This window comes from Carcharhinus amblyrhynchos, chromosome 4, assembly GCF_965287045.1.
Source record: "Carcharhinus amblyrhynchos chromosome 4, sCarAmb.v2.hapA, whole genome shotgun sequence".
NCBI classification, from domain to species: Eukaryota; Metazoa; Chordata; class Chondrichthyes; order Carcharhiniformes; family Carcharhinidae; genus Carcharhinus; species Carcharhinus amblyrhynchos.
Window position 1 is genome coordinate 91715520 of NC_137327.1, and position 21304 is coordinate 91736823.

At 41.3% G+C, this 21304-nt stretch overlaps 1 protein-coding gene across 5 annotated transcripts in view; it reads right to left on the reverse strand.

Moving 5' to 3' along the window:
- The window catches only part of LOC145342191 (UDP-N-acetylglucosamine--peptide N-acetylglucosaminyltransferase 110 kDa subunit), a 71529-nt gene that overhangs the window by 17297 nt on the left and 32928 nt on the right, over positions 1-21304 (reverse strand). For 4 of the 5 annotated variants that reach the window (XM_080187534.1, XM_080187533.1, XM_080187537.1 and 1 more), the window contains 5 exons: positions 15191-15370; positions 11949-12107; positions 7537-7626; positions 3849-3974; positions 576-746 (listed from right to left, as the gene is read on the reverse strand). In XM_080187534.1, coding sequence (XP_080043660.1) covers positions 576-746; positions 3849-3974; positions 7537-7626; positions 11949-12107; positions 15191-15370 — 726 coding nt within the window. The remainder of the gene's footprint in view (positions 1-575; positions 747-3848; positions 3975-7536; positions 7627-11948; positions 12108-15190; positions 15371-21304) is intronic. The other variant, XM_080187535.1, reaches the window with a different exon arrangement.

Below are 21304 nucleotides of genomic sequence, written 5' to 3' on the forward strand. Positions count from 1 at the left end.
AGTTTGGAAGAATGAGAGGGAATCTCATAGAAACATACCCAGAGTGGTGGGCCTGTGGAATTCTCTACCACAGAAAACAGTTGAGACCAAAATATTTTGTTTTCAAGAAGGAATTACTGAATTGGATGATCAACTATGATCATAACGAATGGTGGAACAGGCTCACAGGGCCAATGGCCTACCACTGCTCCTACTTTCTACGTGTTCTATGTTCCCTGAATCACTGCAATCCATGCAGTGTAGGTACACCCACAGTGCTGTTTGGAAATATGTTTCAGGATTCTGACCAAGTGACAGTGAAGGAACAACAATTTAGCTTCAAGTTAGGATGGTATGACTTGGAACAGAACTGATGGTGTTCCCATGCCTTTGCTCTTCGAAATGGAAGTTTATTGCTCTCTAGTAATAACAATAACAAAAGTAATAATTGAAGCCATGGACATTTTTACTCAGTTGATAAGTGACTTTCACATTTAGGTGGATAATGTGGAAAGGAATCATTTACCGAACAACTCAACCACAATGTTCTAAGGATACCCGATAATGGACATGGAGACGGAAGCTTAACACATTACCTTCAGGTGTGGGAACATGTTGGCATGGTCTCCAATAAAGAAGGTGTTGGGCATGTAAGCCAGCTTTTCTGAGTACTGCTCTGCCAGATCAAGTGGTGATGTTTCCTTGTCAGTTATAATGTAATCCATGAACGGGGCTCCACTTGTTCCAGGATAACCAAGCCACATTGCCTGGGAAAGTAGAGCTGTACTTCAGTATAATACTTGCCTCAACATAAAACTGCACAGTTCAATGTATCCAATGTTCATTTATTAGAATATCAATTAGTGAACAGAACAGTGACTAACACAAATCTGGCTACTCGCTAAACATTTAGATTGCTAGGAATGAACTATGTAGAAAACGGAAGAAGGATGTGGCAATTCCTTCACGGCAAGATAAATATTCTCATTCAAAGAAACAGCATTTTTGTGTAGCAAAATGCTCTAATGCACTTCATCATCATCAACTTGGATTTATAAACAACTTGAACACAGTGAGATGCCTAGGCATTTTGGGCATCTCACTGTGTTAAAGTTGTTTATAAATGAGGAGCATCATCAAGAAAAATAATGAGCACCAAGAAAAAAATTGGAAAGTCATGGCACAAGATTAGGACACGAGAAAAGGGATAGGTTTTAGGGAGCATCTTAAAAGGAAGGAGTTAGAGAGACAAGAAGTTAAAGGAAATCACAACTGCCAATGGTGGAGCAATAAAAATCTGAGATGCACAAAGAAACAAGAATTGGGTGGACTGCAGAGACCTCAGTTGTAGGATGACTTGGGCAGGGATTTGGAAACAAGTTGAGAACATTAAAATTGAGGCATTGCTAAACTAGAGGCCAATATAGTTGAATAAGTATAGGAGTGATGGGTGAATGGGGCTTGGTAGAATTAGAACTAGGGCAGCAGTGTTTTGCGTAACCTTAAATTTGGGGAGGGTCAAACAAGGGAGACTGAAACTAAGTGCATTTAAGTAGTCATGGTTGAAGGTGACAAAAGCATAGACAAGCAATTTTTCAGCAGATATGTGAGACATGGCATGGTTGGTAGAAGTTATGAGTCATGGTGATGATGTAGGTATGTGGTTGGAGATCCATCTTGGGATTAAATACAATACCAAGGTTGTGAGCAGTTTGATTCAGTTTCAGACAGTTGCCAGTGAGGGGGATGGAGCTCTTGGATCAGAGACAGGGATTGAGGTGGGGGCCAAAGACATACAAACATCAGAAATAGGAGCAGAAGACCATTTGGCCCAATGAGTCTACTCAGCAATAAATAGGATCAGGTACCATCTGAGCACAGTTTCAATTCCTCTTGCCTATCCCCCATAACTGTCAAACAGCACACAGTACATTAGGCATGTTACACTTGGTGTGGGCCTAAATAGTTGTAGCAAGATTTCCCTATTTTTATGTTTTAGCATAAAGGCCAACATTCTAATTGTCTTCCTAATTACTTGTATCCATGTGCTTTTTTTAATGATTCATGTACAAGGACACCCCAATCATTTTATACTGCAGCATTCTGCAGCCTTTTCATTTAAATAGTGTTCTACTTTTCTATTCTTCCCACCAAAGTGGACAATCACATTCTCCCATACTAGACTCCATCTGCAAAAGTTTTGCCCACTCACTTAACTTATTGATATCCCTTTGCAGACTGCATCCTTCTCACAATTTGCTTTCCCACCTATCTTTGTCACCAGCAAATTTGGCTACAATAAACTATGCCCTTTCATCCAGGTCATACAATATTGTTGACACCCCAGCATTGATCTTTGTAGCATTCCACTCAATACTGTTTGCCATCTGAAAATGGTCCATTTATCCTGATTGTCTTTCTTGTCAGCAGCTAAATCCTCTACATTGATACATTACCCCCAACCATATACAAACAAGGAGGAGGGCATTCAGCTCCTCAATACTGCTATTCATTTAATATCATGGCTGATCTGATAGTAATCTCAAATCTGAATCCCACCCACCCCCAATAGCCCATCACCCGCTTGCTTACCAATAATCCATTTAGCTTTGCCTTAAAAAGCAAAGACTTTGCTTCTACCATCTTATCAAGTAGAGATTTCCAAAGACTCATGACCCTAAGAAAAAGTCCTGTTTATTAACCTTTTGTGTGGCATCCACAAAATGCTGTTTGGAAATCCAAGTACACAACATCTATTGGCTCCTTTATACCCCTTGCTCATTACACCTTCAATAATCTAATAAATTTGTCAGACAATTTTTCCCTTTGATTAACTATGTTTGCTTTACTTGACTGCATTTTGATTTTCTAAACATCCTGTTATCACTTGATTCCAAATAGCTTCATGGCCAGGCAATAAACTATTGCCTTCCATCGCAATGCTTAGTTGGAAGACATTTCTGCTCATTCAGCACTAGGTGATGATGTAGGTATGTAGCACTAGGTGTCAGACTGGGAGTGGATCAAATTTGAGATAGCATGGAAATTTAAGAAGTGGTGAGGTAGAGCTGGGTGTTGTCAGAACGGGATTTATTTTTGAATTATATATCAGATTAGATAGAGCAGGAATTGGGATACAAAGAAAGCAGGACTTGCGAGGAAAAGGAGGCAATGTCATAAATGAACAGAGATTAAGAGAGTCAGACCTAGCTCTATGAGACAATTGTAGAAGAGGGTTAAGTCAGCAGAATTTTACAAGGAAGTAAATAGCATTATACTCTGGACTTGAGGTTACAAGTTGGAACCAAGGAGTTAAGGAGCAGCAAAAGGCATAAAAGATAAGGATAAGGATGTCATTTTGAAATCAATGCATTGGGAAGGTGGGTGAAGAGTTCTGAATAGCTTGGAGCTTGCATATCCTAGATTCCAGGAGACAAGTAGCACTGGAGCAAAATCCTAGGAAGTTGTGAAGACAAAGATGATAGATTTGGTAAAATGCAGTTGAAGTGGGGAGGGGACAACTACAATTTTCAGGACACTCAGCTTAATATCAAGCAGGGCTCAAATACACCAAGGCAAACACTGTAATAAGGAAATTTGATTTATTATTGTCACACGTATTAGTGTAGAGCGAAAAGTATTATTTCTCACACGCTATACAAAGCATACTATTCATAAGGAAAGGAAAGGGTGCAGAATGTAGTGTTATAGTCAGAGCTAAGTATAGAAAAAGATCTATAGTATAACGAAAGATTGTTGAATTTTAGAATTGAACCGAATTTCAGAATTGATTCTGCAGAATATTTAACAATTTGGTTACCTTTATTTATTTACATCATAAACACAAAATGAATTAATTGGTTACAGACCTGTATAGGTGCTGGACGGAGAGCAAACAGTTCATTCCGTGCTCCTTTAGTGTACCCATTCATGTTAACAAGAATGTGAATTCCATCTTGATGAATACGATCAGCTGCTTTGCCGTTGCATGGGATCTGCACAAAAATGCAACAAGAAAATGTATTCTATAGGAAATGCAAAAAATGACAGCATTCTCAGGGATACTGGTATTTAGAAGGCTTAACAATCTTGGTGCAATAAAATGTTTAACCTTCAAATTATGCAAATGCTTCTGACTCAATCCTACATCATTCAGGTAGCAGCTGCCTAACTTAGAGAATTTAATTTCCAAAACATCCAGTCTATTAGAAGCAAAAAAAGGATAAAAGTATGATAGGTAATCACTTAATAGATATAAACCAAAAAAGTCCCATAAGTGATTTAAAGATATGGGACCATAATCAGTAAATTTGGAAAGGAGGTCAATTGTGATGTCAAGCTGCACAGTCCTTCACGGTCTCTGGATTCAGCCTGTTTATACTGTAGTTTGCTTGTTCTATATACCAGCAACACATATACACGTATGATGATGATATCCCTGCTCTTTTAATAATACACAGCCTTTACATCGGAGAATACTCTGATTTCATTTATTGTCACATGTATTAGCATATAGCGAAAGCATTGTTTCTTGCGCACTATACAGACAAAACGTACCATTCATAGACAAGGAGAGAGTGCAGAATGTAGTGTTACAATCATAGCTAGGGTATAGAGGAAGATCAACTTAATGCAAGGTCAGTCCATTCAAAAGTCTAATGACACCAGGGAAGAAGCTGTTCTTGAGTCGTACTGTAGAACCTGAAAGGCTTTGGAAATATCACTTGTTGAGCACATATATGAAAACGTCATGATACCATGAACAGGCTGTACTGCAGCACAGGGTCATCCATGCTTGTGCATGTAAAGCTGGGATCAGAGACTGGAAGAAAAACTATTTACTTCTTTTCTTCCTTTCCCGAATGATACCCCTACGGAAATTTAAGACTAAGCATAATACTGTACAAAATCCATATCTACAACAAGTACAGGGGTGAAATAAAAATGGAAATTAGGAAGCCAAAAAAATCTGAAATTGAGATCTCACCAGCAAGATTCTTGGTTTTTGACTCAGATTTTGCATCCACATTGCCCTCCCACATCCTGACTGCAATATCTAAGCATAAAAGGGCATTTAGTGTCTTTATTTCTGTAAGGTTCCTAGTTTTGCTTGGCTGTTTTCTTGTCAAATAAAAAGTTAAACATTAATATCCATTCTTTTCTATTATTTGGCTTGTTCTGATCCAGGATTTGTAAAATGTAATCTCACTCTGCCAGTATTGTTTTGATTGGAAAAGGCTTGTAATTCATCTTTAGTTCAGTCATATCTTGAATCTCCAGATAATTTAATAATGATTAGAAAATAAAGTAGACATTCCCCAAATTCTGATTACTTTATGGTAAATAAAATGGGGTTTCTGTTGCACAATTCATTCTGTTTAAAAATTGATCTCATGTTTTAAGTATTTAATAGGTTCAGTTTGATGGCTGTTAAATGCCCAGTAGTTTAAGGTAATCACATGTTAGGTATTGTTCAATGAATTATACTCAGATGTGTAGGTAAGGAACAGGTATATTTTTTCATATAACCCACATAAAAGTCAATCTTCATTTTCAGGAATTAATTAAGGCCAAAAGTCAGAACCAACTTTTTGTTTTATTTATTAGTGTCACAAGTAGGCTTACATTAACACTGCAATGAAGTCACTATGAAAATCTCCTAGTCACCACATCCTGGCGCCTGTTCGGATACAATGAGGGAGAATTTAGCTTGACCAATGTAAGCAAGCAGCAGATCTTTCAGACTGTGGGAGGAAACTGGAGCACCTGGAGGAAACCCACACAGACATGGTGAGAACTTGCAGACTCTACATAGATAGTGAGCCAGCTGGAAATCAAAGCTGGGCCCTTGGCGCTATGAGGCAGCAATGCTAACCATTGTGCCATCATTTCGCTACAAGTACAATCCTAGTGATGCTTAGGATGCTAAAATATCAGTTACTAGTATAAATGCCTTTGAAATTCAGATGAACCACAATCTATCAAAATGCCTTTGACAAGCACACAGCTCAATTTAAGCTGAAAGTTACAGCATTCGTCAAGGCAACAAAACTCTGCAGTAGCAAGAGAATTTAATGTTTTTGAGGACACAGATATTGGAGAAATATATCTGTGTCACAAGTAGGCTTACATTAACACTGCAATGGAGTCAATGTGAAAATCCCCTATAATTGAAGAAACGAGGAAAGCTGCCAACAAATAAATAGTTTTTACTTTATACCTTTGATTATTTTAAAAATGATAACCAAAGGTAGAATCTTACTGCAAAATGGGCAATAATAACAGCGATGGTTGAAATTAGGTTTGAGCATACCATCCAATTGGTGGAACAAAGATCATTTTGGGTTTCAATGATGATTGCGTGTTTGTCTTTGTTTCCTGTTGTGTTGGCTCAATAGAGGGACATGAGCCAAACATTTGCAATTGGGACTCGGTGGGAGGGCACCATGGTCAGCATGGACGGTTGGGCTGAAGGGTTTGATCTGTGTTGTGTTACTCTATGACTCTCAAGAGAGGATACAAGCAAATAATGGCAGGTAACGTCAAAGAAAACCCAAAAGCTGTTATACCATTAACAGCAAGAAAATAACTAAGGAAACAGCAGGGCCCAGAGTGCACATGGTAATTTATGAATTGATGCAGAAGATGCAGGCTGGGCTCTCAATAAGTATTGTCTCAGTCTTCACCAGGGAGAGGGATCATCCTAGTTAAAGAGCTGGTGTGAAATATCGGATACAATAAGGCTAGCATAACGACAGAGGAAAATGCTGGAAGCACCAACAGCCTTGAAGGCAGGTAGATCACCAGGGATGGATGAATTATATACGAATTGTATCCTGACTGTTAAAGGAAGCCAGGGAGGGAAACAAGAAATGCTGAGGGTCATTTTCCAATCCCCAGTAGATACTCAAGAGGTAATAGAGGATTGGTGATTAGCAAACATTGTACCATTATACAGGGGTTAGGCCAGAAAGTCTGACTTAGGTCATAGAATTGATTCCAATAAGTTGTCAGAGACAGGATAAACTGACACTTGGAAGGCACGGACTGATCAGGGATAGCCAGCATGGTTGTGTTTGGGAAAATAGCATCTTTCTTACTTTGATCAACGAATTGAACATTTCTGCCTCCATCACCAATTCTGGCAATAAATTCCAAACACACACCGCTCTCTGGGTGAAAATGTTTTCTCCCCCATGTGCCTTCTACTCCTCCTCCCAATCACCTTAAATCTATGCCCCCTGGTAAATGACCCCTCAGTCGGAGAAACAAATCTTTCCTGTCTACTTCATCAGTTTTGTACACCTTATTAGTTCACCTTCAGCATTCCGTGTTGCAAGGGAAACAACCCTATCTTATCCAACTTTTCTCACAGCTGCAATTTTCAAGCAGCAGTTAAGACGACCCTGTCTTTCCTGGGCTAAAAATTAAGCCCTGAAATACAAATCTCTCAGATCAAGATCTGGACAATAAGCAACAGAAACACACTATGATGGAAACGTATAAATTCCTGATCAATATTATTGTGTATGAAATATACATGCCACTTGCTCTTACCTGGGATAGGTCCACAAAATGATTCGCTTCAGCAACCACCTTCACACGAAAATTAGTACCATCATCAGAACTCAATGCATAGCAAAAAACCTGCCAATTAGGCAAAATAAAAAAATTTGATGCACAGAATAAAATACTACATTAAGTTGCTTCATAAATATCACATTTAGTTTCAATTCCACATGAACAAGGAAGTCAAACTAATTTTAAATGCTGGACCTGATCAGAAATCCCGAAACATAGCACAGACCATATTAGCTGTATGGACAGTGTGCTTCTATTTTCAGCTAAAACTGCCACTACATATATAAACACGAAAGCTGAAGAAATCACAAATGTTTTAAAATGGTTTCCCAGAATCCAAAGGGAGCAATCATGCTGCTTCCAGCACTGCTGTACTGAGGGCTGACTCCAGCCAGTACTCTGCTTTGCTTCATTTTCTTCCACTCCAGTTAAGGATTTACTGGAAAAATACAAGGTCTAAATGTAATCCCCAATGTCACAAAGACTACAATTAATAAAATAGGTTTGAATTAACATTAAGTCCTAGCGCACCCATGGTTTTCAACCACTTTTGCTGTTTTCATAATGAGTTCAAAACGTCAGAAAATGGATGGATCACAGAGCAATTGCATAGGCAATCACTGCACATTTTAATAGAAGCAACAGTAGGGCAGGAATGAACCAAATTAGTCACCATAAAATAATGGTATTAATTCAAAAGATTATTGTTTCATAATGATGCATTTATCACTATTTGCTTCACGGTGTCTTTCTTCAAATATTATATTCTTTCATTTTACTGCTTTTACTTATAAACTAAGCACAGATTTTCCATTCTTGTCCATAGAGAAACGCAAAATGAAATTCAATTTCGATGATGTTAGAGGAAATTAGGATAACCTGGTACTAAAAAAAAAAAATCGGGGTTACCTAATTTAGGGTGACTAGTGGAGTGCCCCAGGGGTCGGTGCTGGGGCCTCAGCTATTTACCATTTATATAGATGATCTGGAGGAGGGAACCGAGTGTAGGGTGTCGAAATTTGCTGATGACACCAAGATTGGTGGAACGGCAAATTGTGCGGAGGGTGGGGAGAGTCTACAGAAGGATCTAGATAGGCTGGGCGAATGGGCCAGGAAATGGCAAATGGAATTTAATGTTGGCAAGTGCGAGGTGGTCCACTTTGGTAGGAATAATGGTAGGAAGGATTATTACTTACATGGCGAAAGACTGCAGCAGGCGACGGTGCAGAGGGACCTCGGGGTCCTTATGCATGAGTCGCAAAAACCCAGCTTGCAGGTGGTCAGGAAGGCGAATGGGATGCTGGCCTTCATAGCGAGGGGGATTGAATATAAAAGTAGGGAGGTCTTGCTGCGGCCGTATAGGGCATTGGTGAGGCCGCAGCTGGAGTACTGTGTGCAGTTTTGGTCGCCGTACTTACGCAAGGATATTTTGGCCTTGGAGGGAGTGCAGAGGAGGTTTACTAGGCTGATGCCGGAGTTGAGGGGGTTGAGCTATGAGGAGAGGCTGAATAAATTAGGCTTGTACTCGTTACAGTTTAGAAGAATGAGGGGAGATCTCAGAGACGTATAAGATGATGATGGGATGGATAGGCTAGAGGTGGAGAGACTCTTCCCGCTCAGAAAGGACAGTAGGACTAGGGGGCACAGCCTCAAGATAAAGGGGGGGCGGTTTAGAACGGAGTTGAGGAGGAACTTCTTCACTCAAAGGGTGGTGAATCTCTGGAATTCTCTGCCCGTTGAAGTGGTGGAAGCTACCTCGCTAAATATTTTTAAGACGCGGGTTGATGGGTTTTTGATAAGAGAGGGGATTAAGGGTTATGGGGAGAGGGCGGGAACGTGGAACTGAGCCACGACAGATCAGCCATGATCTTATTGAATGGTGGGGCAGGCTCGAAGGGCTAGTTGGCCTACTCCTGCTCCTATTTCTTATGTTCTTATGAAATGAATAATACAGGAAAAGTATGAATACCTAGAGTACAGAGATACAGTTGCATAGAAACACAGATTTTAAGCATGTACTTTTGAAATATTCTGTCCACGTTGGTCAAAATACAGACTGTCCCAAGGCATAATGGGATGAAAACTCAGATGAACCACATTCTTTAAGAACAATACAGCCACAGAGCACAGTTATTATCATTATCATTAACATGAATGGGCCAGTTCAATTTCTACGCATAAGTGCTTAGCAGACAGTGAGAATGAGAACATTTAATCTCCATGACCTACGTAATAGAGGCAGTGGAAAAGGTACCTCTGAACTCTATTACCTACGCAATTTAAATTGCTAAAAGACATGTGGGCGGGAGCTTTTGGATTCTACAGAACTATGAATTCTCATGCTGCCAGAGTATAGGATGTAATTGGCCGAGGTAAATAATCCATACTAAAATGATTTGCCTATACTAGTAAGATAGGAGTAGGCGAGCAGATGATTTCTGAGGGAGTATAATTGCAAAATATCTTGATAATGTAAATTGAGATGTCTCAAAATGCTCTCCCTCTATGGTGGAACCAGGCCAGGCAATAAAGTAAGTCTTCAAACCAGTATTACTGTCTTGCGCAAGTTCTTTGTATTTGCTGAACTGTATTAATAAAAGAGAAATTTCCTGCATGAAGCCAGCAAAACACATATGTCTCTGAAAAACTCCTAAAGAGGGTGGCATGATGGCACAGTGGTTAGCACTGCTGCCTCACAGTTCAAGGGACCCGAGTATGATTCCCAGCTTGAGTCACTATCTGTGTAGAGTTTGCACGTTCTCCGTGTCTGCATGGGTTTCCTCCGGGTGCTCCGGTTTCCTCCCACAGTCTGAAAGACGAGCTGGTTAGGTGGAATGGCCATTGGCTGAATTCTCTCAGTGTACCCGAACAGCTGCTGGAATGTGGCAACTAGGGGATTTTCACAGTAATTTTATTGCAGTGTTAATGCAAGCCAACTTGTGACTAATAAATAAACTTCAAACTTTTACTGTGATAGTTTACCTACACGTTCTGCAGTTCCAGTGAAGATTACTACTAAAGCCATAAAATATTTTTCTTCAAAAAGAAAGCTAGATCTTAGCTTGCAATCAAAGGGGCAAAGCTGTTTTTTTTTGTTTCAAGTAATCATTCAGAATATATGAGTCTTGCCAGCAAGGCCAACAATTACTGTCCACCCTTAACTGCCCCCAAGAGGATGTGAATCACAGTGAAGCAGCACTGTAGATACATTCAGTGCTGTTAAGAGATTTCTGAGATTCTGGCCCAGTGACAGTGAAGGAATGGCAACATAATCCCAGATCAGGATGGTATGTGGCTTAGGAGGGTACTTGTTGTGGTATTTCTGTGCACCTGCTGCCCTTGTCTTTCCAGGTGGTAACAGTCACAAGTGTGGAAGGTGATGTTGAAGAAACCCTGGCGAGTTGCTGCAGTGCCTCTTGTAGATTGTACACACAGCTACCACTGTTAATTGGTGGTGGAGAGAATGAATGTTGAAGGTAACGGATAGGGTCACCAATCAAGCAAGCTGCTTCATCCCAGATGGTTTCAAACTTCTTGACCGTTGGAGCAACATCCAGCCAGACCATTTTCCATAATACTCCTGACCTGTGCGTTACAGATGGTAGCCAGACAGCTAGTAGTTGCAGGGCCCCTAGTGGAGATAATTGTTTCATTGATAGCCATGGGTGAGGTGTCGGAAGATGAAAGGAGGCAAATGTTATACCAATATTTAACAAAGACAGCAGGGAAAAGGTGGGGAACGAGACACTGGTGAGCCTAATGTCAGTGGTGTGTAAATTGTTCAAGAGGATTTTGAGACAGGATGTATTTACAAAGCTAAGGACTGATTAGGGATTATTTGTTTTATTCTTTGGTTAAAGGTTGAGTAACAGACTCCTGTTCACTAACTATCCTCCATGGTTTCTTAAAAAACATGCCAGTAAGGATCTATCAAGCCAGAGCTTTCCTTTCCTCCTTCCCCCCAGGACCTTAATATCAAATGGGATCAAAACAGGATGGTATACGAAAGACTAGACATCCTGCAACTACAAAAGATAATGCAGAACATAAGATTTCCCTTTTATTAACAAGCATTTAAACTTCCTTGATCACTTAAGGCATAATATCAAATTAATCTAAGTTCTATATTTCTGGAAAACTACTAAACTCAAGTCTCAAAATTATGTCATCTCGACGAATAGAGGCATTTGCTCCTCTGGTTGGAGGCTGGATTAACTCATACGCACACAGGGATGTTGCACTTGACAATTCAAACAGATGTGCCAGGATGCAAAACAGTTTCACAACACAGAAGACAAAATGGTCACAGGCAACACAACCAGCATGCATCTAAAAAGCTTCTAATTCTGGAATTTAACCAGAAGAAAAAGTTCATTATTTCTAATTACCTCAAATTTTTCAGAATTGTGCATCCCAGGGATTGACTGCATTAGATGAGAGGTCGGGTGGTTCCCAAAATCTGAACTCACAAAGCCAATTTTCAGACGTCCATTACTAGCTTTCAAATCTTTTGGATGTTCATATGGTGGCTTGTGAAGGACATTAATCTGCAAAGAAAAAGTGTAAACATTACTACAGAGTGAGTTGTGTGTGTGTTGGAGTCGGGTGTGGGGGGGTTAGTTCTGGAATGTGGCAACAAATGTTAATAATCTCTTCACAATGTAACTCCAGGCCCAAGTCTAAATGCAGCCCCTTGAAAGGCCTGTTTAGTGGCTTCTTCCTGTAGGTAGGTTTTCATTCCAATCAACTAAACTTAATCAACTGAAATAATTAGATGTGTGAATATCATTTACAACTACTAATTAAAAAGTAAGAGGAGCTTGATAAAACAAATGGAATAATCACAGAAAACTTTAATCTTCATTGGACAAATCAGATCGGCATAGGTAGTTTGGAGGATAAATTAATAGAATGCATTAAGATCACTAGGGAAGAGGCTACTTCAGATTAATTTTTTAAACGTAGGCCCAAGGGATTAACTAGTAGTCGCATTGCACAGAATTCTCTGTGAAAGCGTGATGAGAATACTTTCAAACTCAGTCTAAACTTCTGAAGGTGATGTATACAAGTCCAAAACTAGAGTTCTGAAGTTAAATAAAGCCAGAACAGCCAGATTAGCCTAAAAGAGATTGCAAAATTAGGTTCAAAAGGTGTGATGGTAAATGAGCAAAAGTGATAATTTAAAGAAATATTTCATTATTTTCAACATTCCACTGAGACATAAAATCACAAGAAAAAAATCCAACTGTGGCTGCTGACTAGAGGGGTTAGGAATATTACTATATGAGGAGGTTTAAAATATTACCAAGAGGAGTAATATACCCAAGGGTTGGGAAAGGTATAGGTACTAGGCATCCTGACCAAATAATTAATTACTTTGTTAAAGCAGCAGCACAGGAGAAGTTAATGCAACTGTAAAATAATAAATCACCTGGACCTGACAAACGACATCCAATTTTTTTTTAAAGAGGTAGCTACAGAGAGGAGTTTCAGAATTGCTGAATTTTGGAAGAATTCAAGTGGATTGGAAAATAGCAAATGTAACTTTGATAATCAAGAAAGGAGGGGGAGAGAGAGGAAACCAGTCTAACACAATTCAACAGAAAAGTGCTGGAGTCGATTATTAAGCAGTACTAACAGCATTCAGGAAAACATATTAGGCAGAGTCAACATAATTTGATGAAACAAGAATATTGTTTGGCATATCTGTCAGAATATTTTGAGGGAATAAGTGGCAGTGGTTAGACAGTTGTTTCTCAGCACCAGGGACCGAGGTCCGATTCCAACCATGTCCGCGTGGAGTTCCTTCGGTTTTGACCCAGAGCGTCAGGAGAATTAGCAGGGTATTTACATGGGGTTACAGGGATAGGATCTGGGCAGCTTGGTTGTTAGTGCAGGCTCAGTGGGTGGAATGATTCCCTCTCCATTGTAGGGAATCTATTCTAAGTGGCACGAGGAACAATCTTCTGCCTCAAAGTGAGATTATTAGTTCAGAAACAAGCTTGATTTGAGCGAAAGAAGGATTATTATGGGAGGAGATGAGATAAATATAAAGAAAGACACACACAAATAGAAATAGATACAAATGGGTTAAAACACCAGAGTAAACAGATGTGCGATTCTCCCCAAAAAAAGTTGTGTTGAATTTACGTAAAAGCGGGAGTAAATCCACTGTTTTTTCTTTTAGTTATTTCAAAATGAATCTCCCACACTCTTGTGCACTGCAGAGGGCACTAGCGTGAATCATGTTGAGAATCAGTGGGCGGGGCCTATTTCTGCCAGAGAGGCCAACAGCATCACGTTGAGTGGGCCACTGTGCACATGTCAATCTGTCAGGCCGTAGCCCATGTACTGGTTGCCCCCTAATCGCTGGCCAGCTCGATCACTAGCCAGCCCCCATGACCCCCACCCCCGCCACCACGTTTCAACTGCTGACCCTCTGAATGTGTCCAGGCCAGCATCGACTCCCTATCTGTCCCGTGCAGCCCCAATCCCCCCGCAAGTGGGGAGCTATGGTAAACTCCAGTGAAGTGAAACATTCACAGCAGAGAAATCTGGTGGGAAGTGGAAACTATTTGCTGTGTCTCAATACAAATCCAGCCAGCATTTGGTTGTTTTTTTGTTTAAAAGCCAGACTTTTTTTTTTGCTGTCCTTTCATACATACAGTCCTTGGCACCCACCTAGTTCACCTAATGGACACAATGGTCCTGCTCTCTAATTGTCCAGGAGGGGCTCAGGATCTGTGCTGAGATTTTAATGTTCTCTGGGTACTATCTTCACTCGCAAGGCTGGCATTTCGAGCTTATGGTGGACCTTCTCCTTAAACGTTTGCAGTTTTTACGATGAAGGCGCCCTCCTGTGCTGTTAAGTCAGGAGTTCTAGGATATTGACCCACTGCTGGCGAAGGAATGATGATATCTGCCCAAGTCGGGCAACGGGCACAAGAAATAGGAGCAGGAGTAGACCACTTGTCGCATTGAACCTGCTCTGTCATTTAATGCCATCATGGCTGACCTTGGGCTTCCACTCCATTTTCTCACCCAGGGTGGCACGGTAGCACAGTGGTTAGCACTGCTGCTTCACAGCTCCAGGGTCCTGGGTTCAATTCCCGGCCCGGGTCACTGTTGTGTGGAGTTTGCACATTCTCCTCGTGTCTGTGTGGGTTTCCTCCGGGTACTCCGGTTTCCTCCCACAGTCCAAAGATGTGCGGGTTAGGTTGTTTGGCCATGCTAAGAAATTGCCCCTTAGTGTCAAGAGGTGCGTAGGTTAAAGGGATTAGTGGGTATAATATGTAAGGATATGGGGGTAGGGCCTGGGTGGGATTGTGTTCATTGCAGACTCGATGGGCCGAAGGGCCTCTTTCTGCACTGTAGGGTTCTATGGTAAATCTGGCTGCCAGAGACTCTGAGGTCATGGCGCCAATGGGGAACCTGAGAAATGGCCCGCTCGAGTCTACAAAAGCACGCAGCAGGATGGGAGAGCAACCCCACCCCCCCCAACCCGCAATTCTTACTACCAGATGAAACATGCAAAGATTGATACGGTTTTATGGTGCTCTGAGAAGCTTTAATATATGAGATATAAATTGTGATGTTCAAAATTATATTACAATATGTAAATATATGCTACCTTGTCAAGACAGAGATTTCCATGTCTCTCAGCAATAGCTTTACGGAAGGCATGGGACAGTGGGTACAGCATGCTGTGGTGTGGATGTACTGATGGTAGTCGATTTTTCTCCAGCTGGTCAGCCACAATACTGACCAACTTCTTCATCCGCTCGTCATAATCTGTCCAGTCACATACAATCTAGAGATCACATAATAAGTGTATTTTTACATTTAACTGCAATCTGACACATGCATTCTGAATGAAGAAACAAATGCAGATAAGCAAGGCTACTCTTACCATCTTAGCGTATACCCAGAAAAACACCCCTAATCAACCATCTCAAGCAATTTAGCAGTCATCAATCTGATCCTTTGCCCTACCATCCTTAGCTTGGAGACGTGTTTTTGCATAAAATAATGCTGCACGATAATTTAAGGTGTTGTTGCCATTGATATTTTGTTATTTTGACATTCAGTTCACTTAAACTTTTATTCCAAATATTCAAATAAAGACTAGAACAGGTGTTTAACTCTGCATTAGAACAAACCCAGATTAATGTCTCAAGATCTCCTTTTATTGAATTCATCATTTTGAACTGATTTGGGCACATAAACCCAACATCTTGCCCATATATGCCAGCAGTGTATTTTCCACAATTGCTGGTCCTCGCATCAGCATCACAAAAGTCTCAATGTCTGGATTAGGTTAGCAATTTAGTATTTTGTTAAAAGTAGGGATTTTAGTAGACTTAATACTTCAGAGAAAAAAAGTCACCAACCCCAAAAGCCTTAAAATGTTTACTCGGGAAAACAGAAAAGTATGATGTACATATGTATGGTCATTATTTTGAGACCAGCCTGAAGCAAATTGCTAAACCAGAGAGTGGACATTTATCAAATCCTAAAAGTAGTAGTAATCAGTGATTAAAAAGGCAAATAGGGGACTAGCTTACAGAATGCACAATCCGAAATGTGGTACCAACCACACTGAATCCAGCTACATAGACACTGAATCAATCCATCATGGAGGGCAGCACATAGTTATGTCACAAAATGATGTATTAGAATGTTGACAGGGGGAGCGCGTTGGAAGGTAGGTCTGCTGAGGAGCAGTGGAGGATCTTTAAGGAGATCTTTCTTGGTGCTCAGCAGAAATTTATTCCGATGGTTAAAAAGGACCGTAGGAGGAGAGGTAATAAGCCGTGGATAACGAAGGAAGTGAAGGAAAGTGTTAAATTAAAAGCGGAGGCGTTTAGAGTAGCTAAGAGTAGTGGGCGAGAAGAGGATTGGGAGAGGTTTAAATGTCAACAAAGATTGACAAAGAAGTTGATAAAAAAGGGTAGGAGAAAAGCTGGGCTAGCGCTTAATATAAAAAAGGATAGCAAGAGTTTTTATAAATATATAAAAAGGAAGAGGCTGGCTAGGGTGAACGTTGGACCCTTAGAAGGTGAGAGGGGGGACTTAGTGGTAGGGGATGGGGAAATGGCTGAGGTCTTGAATAAGTTTTTTGTTTCGGTCTTCATGGAGGAGGACGTGAATAATTTGCTGGGTGTTAGCGATGGAAAGGTGGTAGGACTGGAGGGTCTCAATAACATTATTGTTACTAGAGAGGCAGTGCTCGACAGACTGGAGGGACTGATTGTGGACAAGTCCCCAGGACCGGATGGAATGCATCCAAGGGTTCTGAAAGAAATGGCAGAGGTGATAGTGGATGCCTTGGTGGTTATTTTCCAAACGTCGCTGGATTCCGGGGAAGTGCCGGAAGATTGGAAAACGGCTAATGTTACGCCGTTGTTTAAGAAGGGTGGCAGGCAAAAGGCAGGTTAGTTTAACGTCTGTTGTAGGTAAAATGTTAGAATCCCTCATCAAGGAGGAAATAGCGAGGCATCTTGAGGGGAATTGCTTGATAGAGCAGACGCAGCACGGTTTCGTTAAGGGGAAGTCGTGTCTGACAATTTTATTGGAGTTCTATGAGGATGTGTCTAGGGCGGTGGATAGAGGAGAACCGGTGGATGTGGTCTTTCTTGATTTTCAGAAGGCGTTTGACAAGGTACCTCACAAGAGGTTATTGCAGAAGGTAAGGGGGCATGGAGTTGGGGGTAGGGTGTTAGCGTGGATAGAGGATTGGTTGTCAAATAGGAGGCAGAGAGTGGGGGTTAATGGGCACTATTCGGATTGGCGGATGGTGACTAGTGGAGTGCCCCGGGGTCGGTGCTGGGGCCTCAGCTATTTACCATTTATACAGATGATCTGGAGGAGGGAACTGAGTGTACGGTGTCGAAATTTGCTGATGACACTAAGATTGGTGGAACGGCAAATTGCGCGGAGGGTGTGGAGAGTCTGCAGAAGGATCTAGATAAGCTGGGCGAATGGGCCAGGAAATGGCAAATGGAATTTAATGTTGGCAAGTGCAAGGTGGTCCACTTTGGTAGGAATAATGGTGGGAAGGACTATTACTTACATGGCGAAAAACTGCAGCAGGCGACGGTGCAGAGGGACCTCGGGGTCCTTGTGCATGAGTCGCAAAAACCCAGCTTGCAGGTGGTCAGGAAGGCGAATGGGATGCTGGCCTTCATAGCGAGGGGGATTGAATATAAAAGTAGGGAGGTCTTGCTGCAGCTGTATAGGGCATTGGTGAGGCCGCAGCTGGAGTACTGTGTGCAGTTTTGGTCGCCGCACTTACACAAGGATATTTTGGCCTTGGAGGGAGTGCAGAGGAGGTTTACTAGGCTGATACCGGAGTTGAGGGGGTTGAGCTTTGAGGAGAGGCTGAATAAACTAGGCTTGTACTCGTTAAGAGTTTAGAAGAATGAGGGGAGATCTCATTGAGACGTATAAGATGATGAATGGGATGGATAGGATAGAGGTGGAGAGGCTCTTCCCGCTCAGAAAGGACAGTAGGACCAGGGAGCACAGCCTCAAGGTAAGGGGGGGGGGGTTTTAGAACGGAGTTGAGGAGGAACTTCTTCACTCAAAGGGTGGTGAATCTCTGGAATTCTCTGCCCATTGAAGTGGTGGAGGCTGCCTTGCTCAATATTTTTAAGACGCGGGTTGATGGGTTTTTGATAAGCGAGGGGATTAAGGGTTATGGGGAGAGGGCGGGAATGTGGAACTGATCCACGACAGATCAGCCATGATCTTATTGAATGGCGGGGCAGGCTCGAAGGGCTAGATGGCCTACTCCTGCTCCTATTTCTTATGTTCTTATGTTCTAAAAAGTCAGAGTGGCCAAAATGATTCTATGTCATAGGGACAAATTTATGAAAAAGATTCAAGAAACTATGATTGGAAAAGGCTATAGTAAATAAGGTATTTAACAGAGAATGCATGATGATGGAAATGTACAAAATCCTTCATGGCTTAGAAGTTGAACATTTCCTAAACTTTTGGTTTTGCCTATAACAGGGTTCCTCCATTCCTTGCACCATTATCCCTCAGCTTAATGGGCAAAATACAGAAAATGTTTTTTGACAGAGATTACTTACTTTTGGGAAGTCATTTTCCAAAACTATTTATACATACAAGAAATATAAGAGGTTACAACAGTAATGGTGGTGAACATGTCACACAGGACAGAGTATCACATCCACATCAATGCCCAGAGTGGGTAATTGAATGATAAATATCCCACCTGAGAGGGCAAGAAAAAAGGGAAAAGTGCCAGGGTAATGCCAGGGGTGCCAGACAATGTACCTGGGTGAAGAACATTAACTAACTAGTGTGGTTGCTGTGCACTAGGGCTGCCTTTACAAGACACCCAGATGATGACCAGCTGTAGGAATTAAAAGCCACCCACCAGCAATACATCATAAGCCCTGCCTGCAATTCAGTTAAGTCCCAGACTATATTGGTGCAAAAAGCCACCACTGTCATCAACAGACTCAATGCCGCTTCACCTGCCCGACATTGGATCTTTGTGATATCAGAGACAATTCCATCCCTTGAGTCAGAATGAAATCCTTTAGCTGAAGTTGCAAAGGAATAAACGTTCCCTGCCTGCCAAAACACCGACGTGGTGGTGGCAGTGGGGGCTTGTGGGATAAAGTGCACTATATGAAATACGAGTGAAAAAAGATTACAAATTGGCCTTTGGCCAGCGTGAAACAAATGCTGGAGAGAAAGTAAACTTCCAAAATTACATGGATGGCTGTAAGTCTCCAACTGTTGCAATGCATGTACAAATGAACGGTCAGTAATCCTAGAGGAAGAGCATCTCACAATGTAATTTTTTCCTACAGAAAATAAAGGCTTTTTAAATTATTTAAAAATCTCACTATTGTGATAAGTGAATCTATGATTTATGTATTAATTGTGTGTATTTGCATATAGATTGTGGATGGTAACACGTACCTTTATAAATTGACGGGCTGAAACCACGGTGGTTGGGTGAGGAAGTGTTTGCTTATAACATGTATAAGTCAGTAATCATTGGCTCCAGTTCTATCCTTCACCAGCTGGATACTGGAGTATTTTATATGGCATTTTGGATTGAAGTGAACACGTTTATGTGACCATCACAAACTGCAGCCAAAGCCCACTACCAAAAACCATAGAACCCTACAGTGCAGAAAGAGGCCCTTCGGCCCATTGAGTCTGCACCAACCCTACTCTTTAAACTAAGCTAATATACGAATGCACTGAGACTTGTACTTCAAATCAGTTCTGGATTCAGAGCAGAAATTATTTCCAGAGCCCACTTTTTATTCATCCACCTCCACCCAATACTTACTCCAAATTTCAAGTCTGAACATTAACCACGATCCAGAAGAATTACACCGCACTTCATAATTCCAATTAAACTGCAACATATTATGGAGGACAAATCCATCAGACAAATAGTACCTAACAATCACCCCTACGTGACTTTGTGACACACTTATGTTTTACATTTGAATCTATAAAGTCTATGGCTTCCATCCACACGTGGGAAGATATCCCACCTCCAAGAGCTCTGACCGATCAAATGGGCAGCAGCTCTCCAGTCCAAACATCAGAAGCGCTGGCTACTGTTGGGACTGCAGCAGTCTCCCACAAAGATTAGCAATGAAGGACAGTGCCAGCAGTAAATCAGAGTGGTTTCACCAGGCAAGGATAGCGATTGCTTTTCAGGGTGTCCTTGTTGGGAGACAGAGTGCCCGAACAGATGCCACAGCAAGGGTTTACCAGTGGTACCAGGTGGCCCAAAGGCCTGACACCTACCCAGCTGCTGGAAATTTAAGGAGGTGGCAAGGCAGCTCAAAATACCAGCTCACGAATTGTGCATGTTTGAAAATTTTAAAATCTATGTTTGGAAGTGAATCATGGTTATGCACTGTCAAACACTTTTAAGCTGACAGTTAAAGGAGCATTTCTATAGCGGGCAACATGTTTACTGCCTCTGCAGATAAAGCCAATTTTATATCATGCCTAAAAAAAAAATCAGAAACTTTGTTCATGGGTAAGCTGATAACTACCAGCAATCACATGTCCTGCTTGACCATCCTACATACTTTCATTTAATGTTTCATGTTTTTGTTTCTGCCTTTTATCCCTCATAATAACTGGGCTATACTTCAAAAGTAAGTAACTTATGAGTACAGTATGATTTGAGTAGCACAATTTACATCCTATTTACAGTTTCCAGTTGCACTGTAGTGGTCATGTTAACCTGAGCCCACAGTATACAATATGACAAGTGCTTAGAATATGGAACTTGCTGCTGCAGGGAGTAAATGAAGCAGTGATGGTAGTTAAGGTTACTGGTATTGATGTGTTCAAGGCTATATATTCTTTATTCATTTGTGGAACACAGGTGTCGCTGGGTGGCCAGCATTTATTGCCCATCCATAGTTGCCCGAGAGGAGGTGAGAGTCACCACAATTGCTATTGCTTTGGAGTAATATGTAGGCCAGACCAGGTAGGGATGGCAGATCTCCTTCCCTACCGGACATTAGTGAATCAGATGGGCCTTTCCCAACGATCGACAATGGTTTCATGGTCATCAGTAGATTCTTAATTTGGATTTTTTTTTACTGAATTCAGATTCCACCAATTATCGTAATGGGATTCAAATCCAGGTCCCAGAACATTAACTAGTTTCTGGATTAACAGTCGAGTGATAATACCACGAGGCCATCACCGTTCCAAGGCAGAA